Here is a 19,611-nt window from a genome sequence, read left to right on the forward strand (position 1 = left end):
GCTGAGTAGCTTGGTTTACGTGGAAAATCAATATAACCCGTGACACCAGGTTAGCTCTGACCATGGAGGCCACAGGCGCCCTCTCAAATAGCGGAAGGTGCCCCACCTTAGACACCTTCTCAAGTGGGTCTTAGAAGCCCAGGCAAATAAATGGTCGCAGAGGATATCCGCGCTCCAGATGGAGACTCAGCTGGAAATTGAGGGGAAGAATGACATGGGGAGACCAAGCTTTGGTGAGCAAGGCCCGTAGCTTTATTTTCAACGGGGGCTTTTATACCCTAAGTTACACATAGAGGATAATAGGGGATGCAAAGTCAGCAGTTTTTGATCCTTATCAAAAACCAGGGTTTCTTTCCTGCAAATTTATCGTATACAAATGGTTTAGGTGATTTACATCATCTTCTGGCCAGAAGGCCTATTAACATTTTATGACTCTTGACAAAGACTTATCAACAAAGACTTATTTTCTCTAAGAGTAATTATTTTAAGGTTTGGCGCCATCTTCCGAAGATAAAATTGCATTCCTATAGGGCGGATGTGTAATGGGTTTACAACAAAGGAAAAAATTTATTACCTTAAGGGTCTAAAGTTACTAACACCAAGGCCACTACTTATTTTTTCTACATACCAACTGTATTAATTAATACACATTCAAGGATACAATTCAGGGGATGTGAAAACTTGGCAACAAGCATTGGCTCATCAATGAAATCTTTTACTAGTTTTATTCTGACAGTTTCTAACTCTCTGAGAGGCTCTAAGCTATTTGAATATCTTAAGCTTCCTGTGCCTCTCCAGGCTGGGAGACTGTATGCATAGCTGTAGGAGTCCGGGTAAACTTCTCAGGCGAGTTAGAGAGCCATCTGAGGGGTTTGGATTTAAACACTCCTAATTGCCCAGGAACTTTATTAATTGGAGCTGTAAGTTAACTCTTTGACAGAGAGAGCGAGATGGTGATGGGGGACAGCCCCCAGTAAAGTCAGAGGTGAGAGCACAAAGCAATAAAGTAGGCAGATTCTGGGGTTTTGGGGGTAGATGCTCGAGAATATCCAGGGGGACTCCTGAGGCTCGATCCCGCGTATGTCGAGCCTCCTTCCTCATGACCTTTGTCACGAGTGGAATGCCTCACCGGCTCCCGGCAGTCAAGAACCTGTCTGTCAATGCAGGAGACAGAAGAGACCTAGCTTCGGTCCCTGGGTTGGGAAGATCCCCTGGAGAAGGAAATTGCAACCCACTCCAGTATTCTTGCCTGGGGAATCCCATGGACAGAGGAGTCTGGAGGGCTACAGTCCATAGTGTCACCAAGAGTTGGACACGACTGAAGCGACTTCACTTTCACTTTTCACTCTCATGCTTTGGAGAAGGAAATGGCAACCAACTCCAGTGTTCTTGCCTGGAGAATCCCAGGGACGGGGAAGCCTGGTGGGCTGCTGTCTATGGGGTCGCACAGAGTCGGGTACGACTGAAGCGACTTAGCAGCAGCAGCAACAATTTTACACTAATTAATCTGTAAATTCATAGAGTCTGGCCTGTTGCTGCTGCTGGCCTGAAAACAACAGTAAATAGTAAATTAAGCACAGTCACATCTGCCAAGAGAACCAGAGGACCCCAGGAGGGCTTATTAGGTAGTCCTCTTGTATGACTTTGAAAGAGCACATGGTTATCTTTTACCTTTTTTCAATTTCTGGCTAATTTTTTAAAACACTAGTTTTTATGGTTACACATACATTGGAAAGGTAATTGTGAAAAGATAATGATCTTGGAGTCAGGAAAACCCAAGTTCAAATTATGCCTCCACGCTTAACCTCTGTTTCCTCAGAGTTCTTGCAGAGATAATGTAAAAAGGCTTAGAGAGTGCTAGAATGCAATAGGTTCCCAATAAATATTAGCTCTTTCTTTTTGCTTTTATAGTGTTCTCTCTGTTGTCCCCAGCCCCAGACAGGTTCTGGTAGAATGCCTGAGCTTTGGGTAACTGATTTTCAATAAATCTCCTCTGATTGTTTTCTATTTGTCTTGTCTGTAATTTAGGCAAGTTCCTTCCCTTCTCTAGGCCTCAACTGATAAAAATGAGAGGACTTAATGGTTCTTAACTAAGGCCAGCACTAGTCCCAGGAGTGATTTTGGAAATGGGGAAAGGGATACAGCATTTTCTATTTTCACAGTAACTGGAAAGTATTACTGACGTTTGGTGCTTAGGATCCAGGACTCCCCAGGTGGTGCCAGTTGTAAAGAAACTGCCTACCAACGCAGGAGACATAAGAGACCCAGGACTGGTCCCTGGATTGGAAAGATCCCCTGGAGGAGGGTACGGCAACTCACTGTATTATTCTTGCCTGGAGAATCCGATGGATAGAGGAGCCTGGCAGACCATATACAATAGGGTTGCAAAGAGTTGGACATGACTGAAGCCACTTAGGACGCAGCACACACGCAAGCATGTTCCCTACAATATGGAACTGTTTCATCCAGCACACCAACAGCACCCCCACTGGGAAATACTGAACCATCTCTAGAGAAAGTAAAAGTGCTGTCACTCAGGTGTGTCCACTCTTTGGTACCCTATGGACTGTAGCCCGCCAGGCTCCTCTGTCCATGGAATTCTCCAGGCAAGAATACTGGAGTGCCATTTCCTTCTCCAGGGGATCTTCCTACCCCAGTGATTGAACCCAGGTCTCCTGCACTGCAGGCAGATTCTTTACCATCTGAGCCACCAAACAAAAAGTGTATTTTATTTCCAAACATTTTAGCAATTCCCCAGACTATTCCATGTCAGAAACACAGCCTCATTTTGTTGACCTGCTCTTGTCTGAAGAACAGCTTTATTTTTGCTCTTGCCAGCCTCACTGGCACGTCTATTTTCTGGGGACAGAGATTATTCCAAGACACCCTTATTGGGAACCAACTAGTCTTTGCTGGTGTCCCAATCCAGTGCAAAGAATAGCAGGGAAGTTGAAGACAAGGTCTTACCATCAAGAGGGAAAAAAACCCAAGCTTATGACATAAGGCAACACCAGTGTTCCAGAGAAAGCTCAGGGACTGCTGGTTACATTCTGAATGAATCCATTCCAAACACACATCTCTTCTTTTTATTCTTTTGCTTGTGGCCTTGCATTAAGTAATTGTCTCACTCTCTCCCACCAGACACTGATTTGAACTCCAAAGAGGAACAGCTGATTCCTGATGGTCTGTTTCCTCCTGGGTTTACTGCACAACAGGTATGAAATTTATACACTTTTACACCAACTCTAGTTTTCCCACCAATTCACCGTTGGTCTGGCATCCTGAAAAGGAGCAAGTCCTTTAAGTCAAGGAACCAAATATTTTTCCTTTTGGAAAAGCAATGTCTTCATAAGACCACTGAGATTCTATTAAAAACTGGCAAAGCAGGAAAATGAAGTGGCCAACAGGGGGCAGAAGAGGAGGGATTTCATTTTCTTCCATGTGAATCACGTGAAGTTGCTCAGTTGTGTCCGACTCTTTGAGACCCCATGGACTACCAGGCTCCTCTGACTACGGGATTTTCCAGGCAAGAGTACTGGAGCGGGGTGCCACTTTCTTCACCAGGGGATCTTCCTGACCCAGGGATCGGACCCAGGTCTCCCACATTGCAGGCAGACGCTTTACCAGTAAGAGAGTCTCAGGGGGGTTGTAAATAACACACCACCCTACCTCCCCACTAGAGCAGGGAGGGGTAACCTCAAGTCAGCCAGGAGAGTAACCTGGAACCTTCTGATCTGCAGTAGGCGTGCTATCCATTGCGCCACTGGCCCTGTTGGCTATTTTCCTCCAGAAGCACTAAACGAGAAAAATGGAAGTATTTAGCTGCATTCACCTAGAAAATTGCTTGTTGTAATGTATTGATAAGAGCCATGATAGCACACTTGAACAGTTAAAATCTGCTAATCAGTTCAATGCTTTTTCTTTTTTTTCAAACGTCTTTTCTTAAGGAAATAATTTTTCAACTTTAATTAATTCAGTGTGAAGTTGGACAATTTTGTTTGTTGTTAGTATCTACAGCTTTCTCCAGCTTACTCAGAAACCTATACCAAATGCACTGGATTAGGAGAACACGACATGGATGGAGTTAAACCATGTAAAATTTTCACTTTATAGGTTAAAAGATAGTGAATAATTGCAGTCTCTTATGGTTCCACTGAATAGTAGTGTTATGACTGCTGACATCAATGATTTTCATTTTCTGACATGTAATTATTGATCATAAATTATATAATTTTATCAAAAAGATACATGCACTCCTACGTTCATTGCAGCGTTATTCACAATAGCCAAGACACAGAAACAACCTATATGTCCATCAACAGATGCAGGGATAAAGAAGACGTGGCACATATATACCATGGGATACTACACAGTCATAAAAAAGAATGAAACGGTGCCATCTGCGGCAACACAGTGGACTTAGAGATGGTCACATAAGGGAAGGAATCAGAAAGACAAACACTGTACGACATCACTTAGGTGTGGAATCTAAAGTAGGACACAGGTGAACTTATCCGTGAACTAGAAACAGACTCACAGACACAAGGAACAGACTTGTGGCTGCCAAGGGCCAGGGGTGCAGGGGATTATTAGTCTGGGATTAGCAGGTGCAACCTATTATATAGAATAGATACACGTGCCTAAAAAATGCTTAAACCTAGACTATTAAGTATGCCTATATGAATCTGGCAATGACTGATTATTTCTTGTTTTTTGCCCTACTTTATTCGCTTAATATATATATAAATTCAAAACTTGCATTCTGAGTTTGAGAGCCGATTCTGTGGGATGACCATTAGTTTTGATGCTGGCATTTAGATTTATTTATAATGCAAAAATAAATTGAAATAGATTTGCATGGCATATAGGGAATAGATTTTTTAGTGTATGCTTTAATCTACCAGTTTCTTCAAATACGTTATTTACAAATCTAATACCATACACTTGATTATAAAACAGGTATAGAAATAGTTCTGTACAGTGAGATGTGCCAGTTTGCGGGACAGTCCATGTTAAATGGCTGTTCTGTTCAGTTTAACTGCATGTGCTGTAGTCTATTCAATCATGAGTTTTGGAGACAGTCTTTCATTCAATAAAATTTTAATTTAGTATATGCAAAAATAAAGGGGGGGGGGGCAGATCAAATGCTGATGAAAAGTCAAGCAAAACGAGGACCAAAGAAAAGTCTGCGTGATTTACTATCTTGAAGGTAACAGGTGGCCTTGGAAGACCTGTTCCTATGCACCTGCAAGGGAGCAGCCTCTCCCAGATCCCTGTAACTGCCCATGTGTGGATCTGTTCCAGCTCATCCAGAGATGAAAGGGGAAGAATTCACACTACATTTCCCATCAACTTGGGACAGAGTTGAAGCCAAAGTTGGCAGAGGAAGACAGCGGACTAGAGCCCAAAAGTGCAGCAAGGTTGCCCTCTAGTGGCCAGTCAGAGGCCTGACCTGTATTGTACAGCCTGGCTGGCTGCTCCCTGCCCACAGGAGCAGCCTCTTCCTGCTCCCTCTCTTCTGTGCATTGTGAGGTTTCTCAGGCCAGGAGTATTGAATGCTTATTTTTGTCATGTGTACACATGTAAATATAATATGCAACTACTACCCGAAGAATCCGCAGAGTACAGAAGTGGTACCCATTATGATGCCATTTAAAAATTGGAAAGTCTGCTATTTTAACAAATTTTAGAACTGTAGCAATGGCTATTGGCTCTAATCTTCATCTTGTTGGTTTCCATTCACAAATGTAACCTATTTTTCTACACAACTTCCAGAGAAAACTTACAAAAATGGACATGAGATCACTTTACTGCTGAAAATCTCCATCTTTCCAACACCCCTAGAAAACCAGCCAAACTGCTTCCAGTGTTGACCTCTCCAAGCCCAACCTCATGTCCTAGCAGGCTCCTTCCTTCACTGGGCTTTCTGCTGTTCCCTGAACATGTCAAGCTTGTTTCCATCCCATGACCTTTGCAACTGCTATCCCTTCTAGAACACATTTGTCCTACATCATGGCAAGGCTTGTTCTTCCCAAAGTCACTGTCTAGCCTGCTTAGTTCCTCCACAGCACATAGTCCCTGCAATTTTATCATACATTTGTTTCACTTGTTTGCTTACTGTCTGTATCTCTGAATAGATTATAAACTCCCACAGTACGGGGATTCTGTCTGCTCGTTCCGTGCTGTGTCCTTAATGCCCACTGTTGGGGCACAGAGCAGGGGTAATGGCGCCTGGCACAGAACAGGAGCTAAATCAACACACAGCAAATAAAGAATAAAGGAATAGTAAGATTCTGGCTACGTGATGTGTCAAAAATCCTTCTTTGGATGTTTCATGCAAAGGTTGCTTCTTTTTTTTTTTTTTTTAATTTATGAGAACAAGCCAAAAGCATGTGAGAATAAAACACGATCCACTCCTAGAGTGATTTTGGAGATGCTGCTGCTGCTGCTGCTGCTGCTAAGTCACTTCAGTCGTGTCCGACTCTGTGCGACCCCATAGACGGCAGCCCACCAGGCTCCCCTGTCCCTGGGATTCTCCAGGCAAGAATACTGGAGTGGGTTGCCATTTTCTTCTCCAATGCATGAAAGTGAAAAGTGAAAGTGAAGTCGCTGAGTCATGTCCGACTCTTAGCGACCCCATGGACTGCAGCCTACCAGGCTCCTCTATCCATGGGATTTTCCAGGCAAGAGTACTGGAGTGGGGTGCCACTGCCTTCTCCATTTGGAGATGCATAGTGGCCTAAATCACATTAGTGACAAATCACTTCAGGGCACTGATCATTAGTTATATTTTTAAAAATCTTTTAGCAAGCATCCTCTCAATTGAACACTTTACCAACTTTTCTGAAAAGAGAAAAAACAGCCAAAGATCTCAGAAAAATACATACTGAAAATAATAGGTAAAAATTATTAATATATTGTTCTTCAGGTGGTTCAAATTGGATAATTTGCGGGTGCCCAGTCTTCTTCCTCCTCCAGATGGAAGTCATCACAGCCACCTTGCCCAGTATGTCAGAGGCCAAGAAGCACAACCAGCAGGAAGCCTCTGAATTCATCTCATTTCCCTGTTTCACCAGCTGCGCTGACCAGCTTTCACGATCCTCAGCTTCCTGGGGCCCATGTGGTGTGGAATCCTTGCCTTGCGCCCCTGCCTTTGCTGTGGGTGAGCCTGAGGCTGTTAGCAGGGCCAGGAGTCAGAAAGAAGAGCCAGACACGGTGAGGTAAGGGTAGGGAGATTGACTACCAGCTGGAATCTGCTGGGTACCTCTATATCCATCTGCCCATCACCACATCTGATACAACGACCTTCAGAGAGCAATGGCCATTACTTTACTTCCCCCTTCCAAATTTCACGCATGTTCCTCTTATGGCTAACTCTAAATGGAATCATACAGGGAAAGCAATGCTGGGAAACAGTTCCCACTTTAACCAACTTGACAGAACACAAGCCATCTATGTGGTCAGGAAGCTACTCTTAGGAAGTAAGCCCTGAGCTGAGACCCAAGGATGAGAATGTGCCAACCACAGGAAGGCTCCAGGCAAGAGCTTTCAGACAGAGGGAATGATCTGAGCAAAGGCTTAGCTCACGTGAAGAACAGAAAATAGACCAGGGAGCTGGATCATTAGGAGCAGGGCGAGGATGGTATGAAATAGAGTTATGCTGTAAACGGGGAATGGTCAGATTATTGTGGGATTTATAAGGTAAGGAGTATGGACTTTGTCCAAAGTGCAAGTAATCGAAGGGTTTTAAGCTGGGCAGAGAACATGATCAGATTTGAGTTTCCCAAAGATCACACAGGCTGCTGTGAGCTACAGTGCAGGGGATGGGGCAAGAGAGACGGCACTGGTCCACGTTCTCACGTGTATATTTGCGTGTGTGCACTTCTGTACTCTGGATTCCTCAAAGGGGGAGTTCTTGGCCAAGAGGTAAGCACGTCTGACCTTTAGATACGTATCCAGATTGCTTAGATATCACCTCTCTGAAGAGCCTTCTATGACCCTGCCATCTAGGTACGCTGACTCCTGTTCTTCACTCTGTGGCCCCCTATTTATTTTCTTCTTAGCCCTGATAATGGTATATAAGATCTTGTATTTATTTCCTTTTTTTATAATTTGTCTTTCTCATGAAGGCAGGACTTGTCTTATTCACTATTATACTCATTGCCTAGGGCAGTGCCTGGCATAGTAGACAGACAGCAAGTGATGATCTATTGAATAGATAATTGCCCTTCAAAGAGCCTGAACAAATTTACACTTTCAGCAACAAGATATCAAAGTCTGGTCCCCAAATTATTTAACCCCAAATGATATTACTACTCGTTTGGAGAGGGACAAATTTAAGTGATATTTGGATATATTATTTATATTACCTAATTAAAACAACAATGTGGTATCTCTATACACTAACCAGAATAGAAAAAAAAAAAGCAGAAAAAAAACCTGACACTATCACATTCTGGAAGAATCTGAAACAACCAGAATTCTTGTACATTGCTGGTGGAATATAAGATGATATGACTGCTGATTTATATGCTGATGAATGAAAAAAACATTTTTAAAAACCCTCTTGCACTGCTGGAGGGAATGTAAATTGATACTGCCACTATGGAAGACCATATGGAGATTCCTTTAAAAACTAGGAATAAAACCACCCTATAACCCAGCAATACCACTTCTAGGCATATACCCTGAGGAAACCAAAACTGAAAAAGACACATGTACTCCAATAGTCATTGCAGCACTGTCTACAATAGCTAAGACATGGAAGAAACCTAGATGTCCATTGACAAATGAATGGATAAAGAAGCTGTGGTACATATATACAATGGAATACTACTTAGTCATAAAATGGAATGCATTTGAGTCAGTTCTAATGAGGTGGATGAACCTACAGCCTGTTATACAGAGTGACGTAAGTCAGAAAGAGAAAAACAAATATCATTTATTAATGCATATATGTGGAATCTAGAAAGATGGTATTGATGAAACTGTTTTCAGGCCAGCAATGGAGATGCGGACACAGAGAACACACTTATGGGCAAGAGTGGGGGGAGAGGAAGGAGAGGGTGAGATGGAGAGAAGCATGGACACATATGCACTACCGTATGTAAAACAGATAGCCAGTGGGAATTTTGCTGCATGATCCAGGGAACTCAAACCAGGCTCTGTAGCAACTTAGGAGGGTGGGAAAGGGTGGAAGAGGTTCAAGAGGGAGGGGACAGGGGGCGGTCCCAAGACAGCAGAGGAATAAAACAGGGAGACCACATTCTCCCCCACAAATTCATCAGATCATTTGAATGCTGAGCAACTTCCACAAAACAACTTCTATAATGCTGGTGGAGGATACCAGGCACCCAGAAAGGCAGCCCATTCTTTTGAAAGGAAGTAGGATAAAATATAAAAGACAAAAAGAGAGACAAAAGAGTTAGGGATGGAGACCCGTCCTGGGGAGGGAGTCGTGAAGGAGGAGAAGTTTCCAAACAGTAGGAAACCCTCTCACAGGCTGGTCTGTGGGGAGTTTTGGAATCTCAGAGGGCAACACAATCGGGAGTTAAAAAAAAGCACAACCCACAGAATAGTGCCTAACCGCAACACCCAGCGGAGAAATAGCCCAGATGCTTGCATCTGCCACCAGCAGAGAACTTTCCTGCAAAAGGCTCTAACACTCAGCCTGGCCCACTCACAGAACAAAGGGTTGAGCGAATAAAGGAGAGCTAGCCCGCAGTGTACAGGCCCCTCCCTCCCCACCAGAGGCAGAGAGGCAGGCGTGTGACAGCCAGAGCCAGAAAGCAAGGGGCTGCTCCAATCTCAGCCCCAGAGACAGCATCCTCCACCAAACTGTGAGCAGGCTCCCAGTTGCTAACCATGTCTTCCTGGAATCCTAGACGGTTGACATCTGCCAGGAGGGTCGCAGCCCGAGATCAGCTCCCCAGAGGAGACACACAGCATACCTGACTCGGTGCTCTGGCGGCGCGCTGGGGAAACTGAGTGGCCGGATGGGGAGGTGATTAAGACGCACGGTCCACCTGGGAAAGTGCCCACTTGGGATAGTGTGCTCGCCGAACACCTGGTCGCCTGAGCTGCTCAGACCCGGGAAGGGCACAAAACGCATGCCCAGCTGAGTCTGTCTTTGCGGAGTGCCCAAGAACCTGAGCAGCTTAGACCTGGGAAGTGCATGAAACTGCTTTGGACAGTGCCCTGCTGAGCACCCTGGAGCCTGAGCAGTGTAGACCCAGGAAGCACACGCCACCTTAAGCTGAGGCAAACCCAGTGTGGTCCATACACTGCAAGCACTTCCCACACATGCCAGCAGGATTTGTTTGCAGTGTCCCTCCCTCCCCACAACACAATAACACAATAAATAAATAAATGACCACCTTCACCCCCTTGTGTCAGAGTGGAAATTAGACACTGAAGAGACTTGCAAACAGAGAAAGCCAAAATAAACAAAGAAGAGGGAACCACTTGAAGTGACAGGCACACAGATTAAAACTCTGTAGTTAATATTGACTAAGCACTGGAGGGGGCCTATAGACCTTGAGAATGAGTACAGCTGAAACAAGGAACTATCTGAAACTGAACTGACCCCACACTGCCCACAACATGTCCAGAGAAATTCCTAGATATATTTTTACTATTATCACTTTATAATTTTTTAAAATTTGAGTTCTTTATTACTCCTTTGATTTTCATTTTTATAAGCTACTATTACTTTGCAAAAAATAAATACCCTATTTTTAAAGCAAATTTCATATATATATATATATTTTTTTTATAATTATTGTGATTGTTTTGTGTTTTTAATATATTTTTTTGAGAGTCTAACTTCTATTCTAGATTTTTAATCTTTGCTTTCTGGTATTTGTTATCAATTTTGTACCTTTAAGAATCCAATCTTCAGTTCCATTTTCACTTAGGGGTGTAATTACTGGCTTGATTGCTTTTTTGCCTTTTGATTCTCCCTTTTCCCCTGCCAGGTCACCTCTATCTTCTCCCTCCCCCATCTCTTCTCTATTTAACTCTGTGAATCTCTCTGGGTGTTCTGGGCTGTGGAGAACACTTAGGGCACTGATTACTGGCTAGACTGGTCTCCCCTTTTGACTCTCCCTCTTTTCCTCCTGATCACCTCTATCTCCTTTCTCCCTCTTCTCTTCTCTTTGTAACTCTGTGAATCTATCTGGGTGTTCCAGACTGTGGGGAGCACTTAGGGAATTGATTACTGGCTAGATTGCTCTCTCCCCTTTTGACTCCCCCTCTTCTCCTCCTGGTGCCCTCTATCTCCCTGCTCCCTCTTCTCTTCTCCATGTAACTCTGTGAACCTCTCTGGGTGTCCCTCACTGTGGAGAATTGTTTCACCATTAACATAGATGTTTTATCATCTGTGCTGTATGGATGGAGAAGTCTTGAGGCTACTGTAAGAATAAGACTGAAAGCTAGTGGCAGGAGACTTAACTCCAAAACTTGAGAACATCAGAGAACTCCTGATTCCAGGAAGCATTAGTAGATAAGAGCAGACCTAAAAGCCTCCATACCTACACTGAAACCAAGCTCCACCCAAGAGCTAACAAGTTCCAGAGCAAGACATACCATGCTAATTCTCCAGCAAAGCAGGAACACAGCCCTGAGCATTAAAAGACAGGCTGCCCAAAGCCACGCCAAACCCACAGACACCCCCAAAACTCACTACTGGACACTTCATTGCACTCCAGAGAGAAGAGATCCAGCTCCACCCACCAGAACGCAGATGCAAGCTCCCCTAACCAGGAAACCTTGACAATCCACTAGTCCAATCCCACCCACAGGGAGCAGGCTCCACAATAAAGAGGAACCATGAACTTCCAGCCTACAAAAAGGGCACCCCAAACAGCAATCTAAACAAAATGAAATGGCAGAAAAATATTCAGCAGGTAAAGAAACATGATAAATGCCCACCAAACCAAACAAAAGAGGAGGCAATAGGGAGTCTACCTGAAAAAGGATTCAATATAATGATAGTTCAGATGATCTAAAATCTTGAAAACATAATGGAGTTACAGATAATAGACTCAAGACAAGGATTGAGAAGATGCAAGAAATGTTTAACAAGGACCTAGAAGAAATAAAGAAGAGTCAATCAATAATGAGTAATGCAATAAATGAGATCAAAAGCACTCTGGAGGGAATCAACAGTAGAATAACCAAGGAAGAAGATAGGATGAGTGAGGTGGAAGATAGAATGGTGGAAACAAATGAAGCAGAGAGGGAAAAAGAAAAAAAAATTAAAAGAAATGAGGACAACCTCAGAGACCTCTGGGACAATGTTAAATGCCCCAACATTCAAATCATAGGAGTCCCAGAAGAAGAAGACAAAAAGAAAGGGCATGAGAAAATACTTGAGGAGATAATAATTGAAAACACCCCGAAAATGTGGAAGGAAATAGCCACCCAAGTTCAAGAAACTCAGAGTCCCAAACAGGATAAACCCAAGGTGAAACACCCCCAGACACATACTAATCAAACTAACGGAGATCAAACACAAAGAGCAAATACTAAAAGCAGCAAGGGAAAAGCAACAAATAACACACAAGGGGATCCCCATAAGGATAAAAACTGATCTTTCAATAGAAACTCTTCAGGCCAGAAGGGAATGGCAGAACATACTTAAAGTGATGAAAGAGAAAAACCTACAACCCAGATTACTATATCCAGCAAGGATCTCATTCAAATATGAAGGCAAAATCAAAAGCTTTACAGACAAGCAAAAATTCAGAGAATTCAGCACCACCAAACCAGCTCTTCAATAAATGCTGAAGGATTTTCTCCAGACAGGAAACACAGAAAAGGTTTATAAACTCAAACCCAAAACAAACTAAATGGCAATGGGATCATCCTTATCAATAATTACCTTAAATGTAAATGGTTTGGATGCCCCAACCAAAAGACAAAGACTGGCTGAATGGATACAAAAACAAGACCCCTATATATGCTGTCTACAAGAGACCTACCTCAAACCAAGGGACACATACAGACTGAAAGTGAAGGGCTGGAAAAGATATTTCATGAAAATGGAGACCAAAAGAGAGCAAGAGTAGCAATACTTATATCAGATAAAATAGACTTTGAAATAAAGACTGTAAAAAGAGACAAAGAAGGACACTACATAATGATCAAAGGATCAATCCAAGAAGAAGCTATAACAATTATAAATATATATGCACCAAACATAAGAGCACCTCAATACATAAGGCAAATGCTAACAAGTATGAAGGAGGAAATTAATGGTAACACAATAATAGTGGGAGACATTAATACCCCACTCACACCTATGGATAGATCAACTAAACAGAAAATTAACAAAGAAACAGAAACTTTAAATGATACAATGGACCAGTTAGACCTAACTGATATCTATAGGATATTTCACCCCAAAATGATGAATTTCACCTTTTTTGCAAGTGCACATGGAACATTCTCCAGGATAGATCACATCCTGGGCCATAAATCTAGCCTTGGTAAATTCAAAAAAACTGAAGTCATTTCAAGCATCTTTTCTGATCACAGTGCTGTAAAATTTGATGTCAACTACAGGGAAAAAAATTGTTAAAAATACAAACACATGGAGGCTAAACAACACACTTCTGGATAACCAACAAATAACGGAGGAAATCAAAATATGCACAGAAACTAATGAAAATGAAAACACAACAGCCCAAAACCTATGGGATTCAGTAAAAGCAGTGCTAAGGGGAAGGTTCATAGCAATACAAGCTTACCTCAAGAAACAAGAGAAAAATCAAATAAACAACCTAAGTTTACACCTAAAGCAACTAGAAAGAGAAGAAATGAAGAACTCCAGGGTTAGTGGAAGGAAGGAAAATCATAAAAATTAGAGCAGAAATAAGTGAAAAAGAAACAAAGGAGACTATAGCAAAAATCTACAAAACTAAAAGCTAGTTCTTTGAGAAAATAAATAAAATAGACAAACCATTAGCCAGACTCATCAAGAAAAAAAGGAAGAATCATATCCACAAAATTAGAAATGAAAATGGAGAAATCACAACAGACAACACAGAAACAAAAAGGATCATAAGAGACTATTATCAGCAACTATATGCCAATAAAAGGGAAACCTTGGAAGAAATGGACAAATTCTTAGAAAAGTATAACTTTCCAAAACTGAACCAGGAAGAAATAGAAAATCTTAACAGATCCATCACAAGCACAGAAATTGAAACTGTCATAAAAAATCCTCCAACAAACAAAAGCCCAGGACCAGATGGCTTCACAGGTGAATTCTACCAAAAATTTAGTAGGAGAGGATAACACCTATCCTACTCAAACTCTTCCAGAAAACTGCAGAGGAAGGTAAACTTCCAAACTCATTCCATGAGGCCACCATCACCCTAATACCAAAACCAGACAAAGATGCCACAAAAAAAGAAAACTACAGGCCAATATCACTAATGAACATAGATGCAAAAATCTTCAACAAAATTCTAGCAAACAGAATGCAACAACATATTAAAAAGATCATACATCATGATCAAGTGGGCTTTATCCCAGGGATGCAAGGATTCTTCAATATTCACAAATCAATCAATGTGAAACACCACATTAACAAACTGAAAGATAAAAACCATACGATAATCTCAGTAGATGCAGAGAAAGCCTTTAACAAAATTCAACACATATTTATGACATTTACGCTCTCCAGAAAGCAGGCATAGAAGGAAATACCTCAACATAATAAAAGCCATATATGATAAACCCACAGCAAACATTATCCTCAATGGTGAAAAATTGAAAGCATTTCCCCTAAAGTCAGAAACAAGACAAGAGTGCCCACTCTCACCACTACTATTTAATATAGTTTTGGAAGTTTTAGCCACAGCAATCAGAGAAGAAAAGGAAATAAAAGGAATCCAGATTGGAAAAGAAGAAGTAAAACTCTCACTGTTTGCAGATGACATGATCCTTTACATAGAAAACCCTAAAGACATGACGAGAAAGTTACTAGAGCTAATCAATGAATATAGTAAAGTTGCAGGATACAAAATTAACACAGAGAAATCCTGCCGGGAGCCGGCATGAGGAGCTCCACCCATGGCAAAGGTCATGAGGAAGGAGGCTCGGCATACTCAAAGGCGGGATGGAGCCTCAGGAGTCCCCCTGGATATTCTCGAGCATCTACCCCCAAAAACCAGAGTCTGCCTACTTTACTGCTTTGTGCTCTTACCTCTGACTTTACTGGGGGCTGTCCCCCACCACCATCTTGCTCTCTCTGATAAAAAGTTAACTTACAGCTCCAGTTAATAAGTTCCTGGGCATTAGGAGTGTTTAAATCCAAACCCCTTAGATAGCTCTCTAACTCACCTGACAAGTTTACCCGGATTCCTACAGCTATGCATATGATTGTTTACAAGGAAGCTTAAGATATTTAAATAGCTTAGAGCCTCTCAGAGAGTTAGAAACTGTCAGAATAAAACTAGTAAAAGATTTCATTGATGAGCCAATGCTTGCTGCCAAGTTTCCACATCCCCTGTATTGTATCCTTGAATGTATATTAATTAATATAGTTGGTATGTAGAAAAAATAAGTAGTGGCCTTGGTGCTAGCAACTTTAGACCCTTAATGTAATAAATTCTTTCCTTTGTTGTAAACCCACTGCACCTCTGCCATAGGAATGCAACTTTATCTAACACCTTCGGAGGATGGCGCCAAACCTTAAAATAATTACTCTTAGAGAAAATAAGTCTTACAGTTGACAAACCTTTGTCAAGAGTCATAAAATGTTAGTAGGCCTTCTGGCCAGAAGATGATGTAAATCACCTAAACCATTTGTATACGATAAATTTGCAGGAAAGAAACCCTGGTTTCAATAAGGATCAAAGACTGCTGACTTTGCATGATTTCACATCCCCTGTTATCCTCTATGTGCAACTTAGGGTATAAAAGCCCCTGTTGAAAATAAAGCTATGGGCCTTGCTCACCGAAGCTTGGTCTCCCCATGTCATTCCTTTTCTCAATTTCTGGCTGAAGTTTCCATCTGGAGCGTGGAGGTCCTCTGCAACCACTTATTTGCCTGGGCTTCTAAGACCCACTCGAGAAGGTACCTAAGGTGGGGCACCTTCCGCTATTCGAGAGGGCGCCTGCGGCCTCCGTGGTCAGAGCAAGTTTGGTGTCACGAACTTTATTGATTTCCCACGTAAACCAGTTATTATTGAGCATCTAATAAATCTCTCAGCCTTTGTTATTCCTTAATCGCCGACGCCGTCATCCTGAGGGAATTCCTGGATCCAACCGGGGCTGGACCCTAGCAAAATCCCTTGCATTCCTATACACTAACAATGAGAAAACAGAAAGGGAAATTAAAGAAACAATTCCATTCACCATCGCAATGAAAAGAATAAAATACTTAGGAATAAATCTGCCTAAAGAAACAAGAGACCTATATATAGAAAATTATAAAACACTGATGAAAGAAATCAAAGATCATACAAATAGATGAGGAAACATACCATGTTCATGGATTGGAAGAATCAATATAGTGAAAATGAGTATATTACCCAAAGAAATCTACAGATTCAATGCAATCCCTATCAAGCTACCAATGGTATTTTTCACAGAAATGAACAAATAATTTCATAATTTGTATGGAAATACAAAAAAATCTCGAATAGCCAAAGCAATCTTGAGAAAGAAGAATGGAACTGGAGGAATCAACCTGCCTGACTTCAGATTATACTCCAAAGCTACAGTCATCAAGACAGTATGCTACTGGCACAAAGACAGAAACATAGATCAATGGAACAAAATAGAAAGCCCAGAGATAAATCCACGCACCTATGGACACCTTATCTTTGACAAAGGAGGCAAGAATATACAATGGAGAAAAGACAATCTCTTCAACAAGTGGTGCTGACAAAACTGTCAACCACCTGTAAAAGAATGAAACTAGAACACTTTCTAACACCATACACAAAAATAAACTCAAAATGGATTAAAAATCTAAATGTAAGATCAGAAACTATAAAACTCCTAGGATAAACATAGACAAAACACTCTTTGACATAAATCACAGCAAAATCCTATATGACCCACCTCCCAGAGTCAGTTCAGTTCAGTTCAGTCACTCAGTCGTGTCCAACTCTTTGCAACCCCATGGACTGCAGCATGCCAGGCCTCCCTGTCCATCACCAGCTACCAGAGTCCACCCAAACCCATGTCCATTGAGTCAGTGATGCCATCCAACCATCTCATCCTCTGTTGTCCCCTTCTCCTCCTGCCATCAATCTTTCCCAGCAACGGGGTCTTTTCAAATGAGTCAGCTCTTCCTATCAGGTGGCCAAAGTACTGGAGTTTCAGCATCAGCATCAGTCCTTCCAATGAATATTCAGGACTGATTTCCTTTAGGATGGACGGGTTGGATCTCCTTGCAGTCCAAGGCACTCTCAAGTGTCTTCTCCAACACCACAGTTCAAAAGCATCAATTCTTCAGTGCTCAGCCTTCTTCACAGTCCAACTCTCAAATCCATACATGACCACTGGAAAAACCATAGCCTTGACTAGATGGACCTTTGTTGGCAAAGTAATGTCTCTGCTTTGCAATATGCTGTCTAGGTAAGTCATAACTTTTCTTACAACGAGTAAGCGTCTTTTAATTTCATGGCTGCAATCACCATCTGCAGTGATTTTGGAGCCCAAAAAATAAATTCAGCCACTGTTTCCCAATCTATGTGCCATGAAGTGATGGGACCAGATGCCATAATCTTAGTTTTCTGAATGTTGAGCTTTAAGCCAACTTTTGACTCTCCACTTTCACTTTCATCAAGAGGCTCTTTAGTTCTTCTTCACTTTCTACCATAAGGGTGGTGTCATCTGCATATCTGAGGTTATTGATATTTCTCTTGGCAATCTTGAATCCAGCTTGTGCTTCCTCCAGCCCAGCATTTCTCATGAGATACTCTGTATATAAGTTAAATAAGCAGGGTGATAATATACAGCCTTGAGGTACTCCTTTTCCTATTTGGAACCAGTCTGTTGTTCCATGTCCAGTTCTAACTGTTGCTTCCTGACCTGCATACAGGTTTCTCAAGAGGCAGGTCAGGTGGTCTGGTATTCCCATCTCTTGAAGAATTTTCCACAGTTTGCTGTGATTCACACACTCAAAGGCTTTGGCATAGTCAATAAAGCAGAAGTAGATGTTTTTCTGGAACACTCTTGCTTTTTCAATGATCCATCGGATGTTGGCAATGTGATCTCTGGTTCCTCTGCCTTTTCTAAAACCAGCTTGAACATCTGGAAGTTCACAGTTCATGTATTGCTGAAGCCTGGCTTGGAGAATTTTGAGCATTACTTTACTAGCGTGTGAGATGAGTGCAATTGTGTGGTAGTTTGAGCATTCTTTGGCATTGCCTTTCTTTGGGATTGGAATGAAAACTGACCTCCAGTCCTGGGCCACTGCTGAGTTTTCCAAATTTGCTGGCATATTGAGTGCAGCACTTTCACAGCATCATCTTTTAGGATTTTTAGCTCAACTGGAATTCCATCACCTCCACTAGCTTTGTTCATAGTGATGCTTCCTAAGGCCCACTTGACTTCACATTCCAGGATGTCTGGCTCTAGGTGAGTGATCACACCATTGTGATTATCTGGATCATGAAGATCTTTTTTGTACAGTTCTTCTGTGTATTCTTGCCACCTCTTCTTAATATCTTCTGCTTCTGTTAGGTCCATACCATCTCTATCCTTTATTGAGCCCATCTTTGCATGAAATGTTCCCTTGGTATCTCTAATTTTCTTGAAGAGATCTCTAGTCTTTCCCATTATATTGTTTTTCTCTATTTCTTTGCATTGATCACTGAAGAAGGCTTGCTTATCTCTCCTTGCTGTTCTTTGGAACTCTGCATTCAAATGGGTACATCTTTCCTTTTCTCCTTTGCTTTTTGCTTCTCTTCTTTTCACAGCTATTTGTAAGGCCTGCTCAGACAACCATTTTGCTTTTTTGCATTTCTTTTTCTTGGGGATGGTCTTGAGTTCTGTCTCCTGTACAATGTCATGAACCTCTATCCATAGTTCATCAGGCACTCTGTCTATCAGATCTATTTCTTACTTAAGAAATCTAAAATTTCTTAAGATTAAATCTATTTCTCACTTCCACTTGTATAGTCATAAGGGATTTGATTTAGGTCATACCTGAATGGTCTAGTGGTTTTCTCCATTTTCTTCAATTTCAGTCTGAATTTGGCAATAAGGAGTTGATGATCTGAGCCACAGTCAGCTCCCAGTCTTGTTTTTGCTGACTGTATAGAGCTTTTCCATCTTTGTCTGCAAAGAATATAATCAATCTGATTTCAGTGTTGACCATCTGGTGATGTCCATGTGTAGTCTTCTCTTGTGTTGCTGGAAAAGGGTGTTGCTATGACCAGTGCGTTCTCTTGGCAGAACTCTATTAGTCTTTGCCCTGCTTCATTCTCTACTCCAAGGCAAAATTTGCATAAAAGCAAAAATAAATAAATGAGACCTAATTAAACTTAAAAGCTCTTGCACAACTAAGGAAACTATAAATAGGGTGAAAAGACATCCTTCAGAATGGGAGAAAACAATAGCAAACAAAGCAACAGACAAAGAATT

The 19,611-nt window shown here is 41.8% G+C and overlaps 1 protein-coding gene across 4 annotated transcripts in view; it reads right to left on the reverse strand.

The window, feature by feature from the left end:
- ZFP37 (ZFP37 zinc finger protein) overlaps positions 1-19,611 on the reverse strand; it is an 84,261-nt gene that overhangs the window by 37,402 nt on the left and 27,248 nt on the right. The window contains exon 4 of one of the 4 annotated variants that reach the window (XM_086316001.1): positions 230-3,795. The exons of the other annotated variants lie outside the window; for them this stretch is intronic. Within the exon in view, the coding sequence (XP_086172127.1) occupies positions 3,749-3,795 (47 nt within the window). The 3' untranslated portion in view covers positions 230-3,748. Of the gene's footprint in view, positions 1-229; positions 3,796-19,611 lie in introns of those variants that run through there. 4 annotated transcript variants of the gene reach the window in all.

The sequence above is a fragment of the Bos grunniens genome, chromosome 8 (assembly GCF_055505025.1).
Source record: "Bos grunniens cultivar Pamir isolate PY7600 chromosome 8, Bosgru_T2T1.0, whole genome shotgun sequence".
Classification (NCBI taxonomy): domain Eukaryota; kingdom Metazoa; phylum Chordata; class Mammalia; order Artiodactyla; family Bovidae; genus Bos; species Bos grunniens.